At 59.7% G+C, this 5,025-nt stretch overlaps 1 protein-coding gene across 1 annotated transcript; it reads right to left on the bottom strand.

Moving 5' to 3' along the window:
• Positions 1-336: 336 nt before the first annotated feature.
• Positions 337-4,678, bottom strand: ENTPD2 (ectonucleoside triphosphate diphosphohydrolase 2). The gene is made up of 8 exons (XM_010156691.1): positions 4,549-4,678; positions 3,905-4,055; positions 3,065-3,224; positions 2,742-2,969; positions 2,076-2,342; positions 1,752-1,871; positions 1,337-1,471; positions 337-735 (listed from the first exon to the last, which is right to left on the bottom strand). Exons 1-8 carry the CDS (start codon positions 4,625-4,627, stop codon positions 535-537), a joined length of 1,341 nt encoding a protein of 446 aa, XP_010154993.1. The 5' UTR covers positions 4,628-4,678; the 3' UTR covers positions 337-534.
• Positions 4,679-5,025: the final 347 nt, after the last annotated feature.

Raw genomic sequence — 5,025 nt, 5'->3', positions numbered from 1 at the left:
GTGCATTGGCCAGAAAAACAGCATGGGCTCTGGGCGACCCCCAGAGCTCCCCAAGAAGGCAGGTCTGATGCCCCAGGGACAGGTTAAAGAGGTCAGCTCTAAGGATTAGTATAAGTAATGCTCCCCACCCTCCTCATGTACATGAGAATAAATCCCGGTGTTGTCTGGATTTACTGGCCCAGTCTAGGTCTGGTGGCAGAAAGATGCCCCAGGTCTGAATATCCAAATCCTGAGCCTGTTCCGGGGTCCATCCCTGAGTAGCACTGGGAAATTCTTAAGCCATTCTCCTGCAGGGCCAGTGGTCCTCTTGTGTGTGTTTGTGTCCCATCCCCATTCCCTTCCCCCCACCGCCCCTTGCTGCTGCTTGAAAGCGAGGGGAGGGCAAAAAGGGACAGCTTTCCTTCTGGGACAGGCAGTGTCAAGGATTGGAGGAGGACATCTCTGAGCACTTGCCGCATCCCAAGTGTCAGGCCATGGAGACGCCAGCAAGGATGATGCTGGGTCAGGCAGCCAAGGCCCATCCTGTCCCCACCATTAGATTGCACTGGACTTGCTTCGCCGGAGCAGGCAGACAGCAGTTACCAGAGACGTCAGGGTGGTGACCACAAAGAGCAGGATGAGGACGACCCAGTAGTTGTACAGCATGCTTTTGTGGGAAGAGGGCTTCTCCGCCGGGATCATGTTGGTGAGGTTCAGCATGTAGCCCAGGGCCCAGCCAATGGAGGTTTCTCCTGCCTGTGGAAACAGCATGGCCTGGTCACCACACACCTCCCCCAACATCAACCCAGCTCCACAGGCATCAAGAGACCTTCCAGGGACCACCTGAGGGTCAGTCCAATGGAAGAGAGGGGTGTGGGGGAGCCTACAGCACCCTGAGCCCTCGCTCACCCACAGGTCCTGCCAGCCCAGGGACGAAGCAGTGACCATGCTGAGCTGGGCTCAGCTGATGGGAGCAGGATCTCGTCTGCTTGGGCCAGTCCTGATCTCACTGCCCATTCCATGGCTCATGCAGGTGAGGGCACTTGGCAACGGTGGGATCCTGCCCTGAGATAACTTCCCAACAACCCTGAGCAAAGGGGTGTTTGAGATGGCTGGCGACTTGAGGGCCGAGGAAGGACTGGAGGACCCGACTCCATGACTACCCTACAGTCAGCTCAGCTCAATTTTGTCCATCTCCCAGAAGATCCACCCAAAAACTGGGAGTCCCATCCTGCCCGTTCCCCGAGATCTCCCCTCACATTCCTTGGCTTTCTTGGTGTGGGATCATCTCTCCTGCAGGGCTTTTTAGCCTAACTCCAAACAGCTACCGTGGCATGAGTGTTCTGGTGTTACCCACCTTCTTCTGGAAGGCAATGTTGGGGAAGGAATGGTTGTTGAAGTTGTAGCCTTTGGTGGTGAGCAAATAGACGAAAATGCTGACAGCGCAGTAATCCGCCAGTCTCTTCTCCAGTTTAGGGGCTTTCTGGAGCAGCTGGGTGGGATGCATGGAGGGACAGAGAAAAGGGGTCAAGCCAACAGGACCCAGGCTTTGTTTCTGTGGCCTGAAGCTCTGGGTGGTTACATCTTGCTGGCCAAGGCACTGCCCACACCCACCTGAGCCTCTCCTGGTCCCGTGTTGGGAGCTGTCACCCACCCTCCTCCTACTCCATGGGTGCCAGGACAACTACCCCCTTCCAAGGGCTGCTCTCAGAGCCCAGGTGATGCCCCACATGAAGCAGGCCTCTTCTCCCCACCGAGCCCAAGGAGCCCACCTCACTCCAGCTGGTGGCACAGATGGCCTGGGCAGCATCCTTCAGGTCACTGGGCAAGTGCACAGGTCTCCCCATCACTGTCTGGATGAAGTCAACCGTGTAGAAGAAGGCAGAGAAGGCCTGAGGGAAGAAAGGAGGCGGCTGTGGGACCGGCTGGGAGCAAACCCTCTCACCACAAACAGCCGCTCTGACTGGTGTGATGGGCGTATGCAACCGCCTTTGCAGAGCTGGGGGGCTGGATTTGCTGATGCACAAAGCCAGGGGGCTGGGGACATCTGCCCACCCAGAAGCCAGGCCACTACCCTGGATCATGCCAGGACTTACGATGAAGTTTCCTGAAACCTCCGGCTGGAAAACGCCATCGAAGGAGCAGTGGGAGAAGGAGCAGGTGGTGAAGTCGAAGAGGCTGCTGACGTGCAGAGCACAGAGGCTCCAGTTCCCAGTGCCGACCACAGTGACGGTGGTGTTGAGGGCAAGGGTGGGCTGTTCCTTCTCCATGCAGGGGCTGTCGTAGATGCTGCTCAGCAACAGGCTCTTGTGGTAGCCCGTGGGCCAGCAGGGATGGTGGACAGTTGCCTGGTAGCTCTCAGCCTGCCAAAGAAGTGACACATGGGACATGTGAGCTGTGCTGTTGTCCTGGTTCCTGCCGTGCTGCGTGGCAGCCTCAGCACCACTGCCTGCAGTCCTTGCCAGGGAGATGCAGAGGAGCTTGGGCAGTGGAATGCAGAGCTGGCAGTTGACACAAGTATCTTGAGATGACTTGGGATGTCTTGGCTCTGGCTGAGGGGTGCAACCCTTATGGAGAGAGTGGGAAGAAGCCCTGGTACCATGGGAGAGGATTGGGGGCAAAGCCCAAGAGTTGGCTGGGAAAGGTGTGCAGCCAGCCCAGTGGGGCTGTCCTAGAGCCATGGCAGGCTCTCTAAACACCAGGGTGAGGGGGCAACCATGCGGTGATGACAGCCAGCATCCCCGTCGAGCACATGCTGGTACCTGGAGGAGCTTTGAGAGCAGCCTCTTGAGGACCTGATCCCTTCCGTAGCAGAGGAAGCTGTGGGTGTACACCCTGTACACCTGGCCGTACAGCTTCAGCATCACCTCATTTCTGGGGTCTTCGATGGGATTCCTGGTTTCAAAGGTGATCTGTGTGGAAGCACCCCCGAAGTCCATGGCCCCCAGGGTCTTCTTCTGAGGCTGGACCCATTCCCCAAGCCACCCGCGCTGAGCAAGACAAGAGCAGCACAAGGATGTGATGAGTTGCAGGACAGCCTGGCCACCGCAGCCGTCCCCGCTGGGCACTGCGCTCCCCTGCCCACCTTGATGAAGTTCTCCAGGAGGTAGTTTGCGGTAACCCAGCCGAAGACCCCTTCCTCTTCCCCTGACAGGATCTTTGCCCCCCGGAAATCGAAGGGGTACGACTTCAGCGTGGCTGCCACAGCGCTGAGGACAGCGTCCGAAGCCTGCAGGTCCGCGATGCTGCAGGCCAGGCAAGAGGGCAGAGTGACAGGGCTGTGCCAGGGTGCCGCGAGCAGAGCCCCTCTGCCCACACAGCCCTTGGTGCCCAGCCCTGCCATGGCACACAGGGCGGGAGGCAGGTGGGTCCTCCCCAGGAGAGGAGAGCTATAGAGATGTTCCCCCAAAAACCCCAGCTAGTTCCCATTGTCTCTGCCAGAGAAGGAGGCATGCGGCAGAGATGGAGGTGTGCACCCTCCTCCTGAGCCATACCCCCTGCCTAGACGAGAGGGACACAACCCCCTCCTCTGTGTGGTTTTCAGGGGTAATTATTCCAACTGCATCCCATCAGGCTGGCAGTGGGTGCAGCCGGACTTTCCTCCTGGCTAGCCAAAGAGACTGAGTGGGTTATCCTGGTGTTGACCCCCACACTGGCCCCTTTTCAGCCAGGGATGTGTTGGCTGTGCTCTGCAGAGCATCTCCTGCTCTGAAAGACTAGGATGACCTTGCAGGAGGACCTGCAAGGGACATGGAGCTGGGCAGCTGGGAGGGTTAGGAGTTTTGCCTGGCAATGGGGTGACATCACACCTGTCCTTCACCACCTCCACCCCTGCCATGGATGGTGAGATGAGAGGGTGGCATGGCAGCACCCCCCAGGCAGAGTTTGAGGCCAGACAGCTGGCACGGCCAGAGCAAGCACTCACTCGAGCAGGCGCATGCCGGCCGTGGCACCCAGGTAGAGTGGGGTGCTCATGTGCTTCTCCTTGGGCACGTGTCTCAGAGCCTGATTCAGGCAGTGCACCAAGCTTGTCCCAGCAGCCGGAGGGTTGGAGCTGTAGCTGGAGATGCCAGGACCTGCGGAGAGGAAACAGCATTGCTCCCTGGAGGTGGTGGGATGATGCTCAGTGGGCAGCTTTGCCCCTCCCAGGCTGAACAGCAAGTGCTGCTGCTTTCTGTGGGCACGGAGCCACGCAGAGCCCAGCCACATCCCCCTGCCCACGCCATATCCCCCTGCCCACACCACATCCCCCACCGTCTGACAGCCTGGGAAAGGTTGCTTAAATGAAGAGTGGAAAATAATCCCTCGCTAGGCTAGGCAGGGAGCTGAATTGTTTCCCAGCAGTTCAGTGCAGGGCAGGAAAGATGCAGGGCTGCTAGCCTTGGGGGAGATAGGGAAGTTTTGGGAACAGAGCTGGACCCCGTATAACACCTCACTGCACTGGTGAGCACACAGGGAGGCAGCTGGGCATGGCAGGGGCATTCGCACCGCCATGGTGCCTTGCCCGCAGGGGACTTGACAGACCCTGCCACCAGCCCCTGGGCCCCTGGGGACTGGGACAGCCCTTACCCTCCACATCGCACATGCTGTGCTCGCTGACCACCCCGGTGTCGTTCTCCTTGTCTGCAGGCCACTTGTAGACGAACATGGCGGTGTGGGAGGACCCGGCGTCCAGCACGATGCCATACTGTGTGGGGGGAGGCAGTGGATCAGGCCTAGAGTCAGGAGACCCCCCCAGCTGCCCCAGGCCATCTTGAAGGTAAGCAGTGGGGCTCAGTGACCCACCGTGCCTGGCTGGTCCTGCCCACGCAGTGCCCGGCCCAGCAGCTTCAGCAGCATCGGTGGGCAGAGGCGAGCACTGCCTGGCCCAGCGTGGGCACAGGCTTTGTTTCCCCCTCGCCCGCGTGCAGCCCTGCCTGGATGCGGCTTGGAGTGGGTGCGCTGCCCAGACGGGGATACCAGGCGCCCCGGGCACCGCTTGGCACAGCACAGGGACTCTGTCGATGGCGGCGTGGGGACCCCCTTACTGACCAGGAGGCTCTCCCG

Source organism: Eurypyga helias, unplaced genomic scaffold, assembly GCF_000690775.1.
Source record: "Eurypyga helias isolate BGI_N326 unplaced genomic scaffold, ASM69077v1 scaffold23518, whole genome shotgun sequence".
Lineage (NCBI taxonomy): Eukaryota > Metazoa > Chordata > Aves > Eurypygiformes > Eurypygidae > Eurypyga > Eurypyga helias.
Note: the sequence above shows the minus strand (reverse complement) of the source record. Positions and strands in the feature narration are given on the sequence as shown.

Excerpts from the sequence above, each read along its gene's own strand:
- ENTPD2 (XM_010156691.1), bottom strand. The coding sequence starts at position 4,627 with ATGTTCGTCTACAAGTGGCCTGCAGACAAGGAGAACGACACCGGGGTG. Across the intron at positions 4,056-4,548 it reads CAGCATGTGCGATGTGGAGG|GTCCTGGCATCTCCAGCTAC; the intron begins GTAAGGGCTGTC and ends TCCTCTCCGCAG. Across the intron at positions 1,872-2,075 it reads AGGTTTCAGGAAACTTCATC|GCCTTCTCTGCCTTCTTCTA; the intron begins GTAAGTCCTGGC and ends TTCTTCCCTCAG.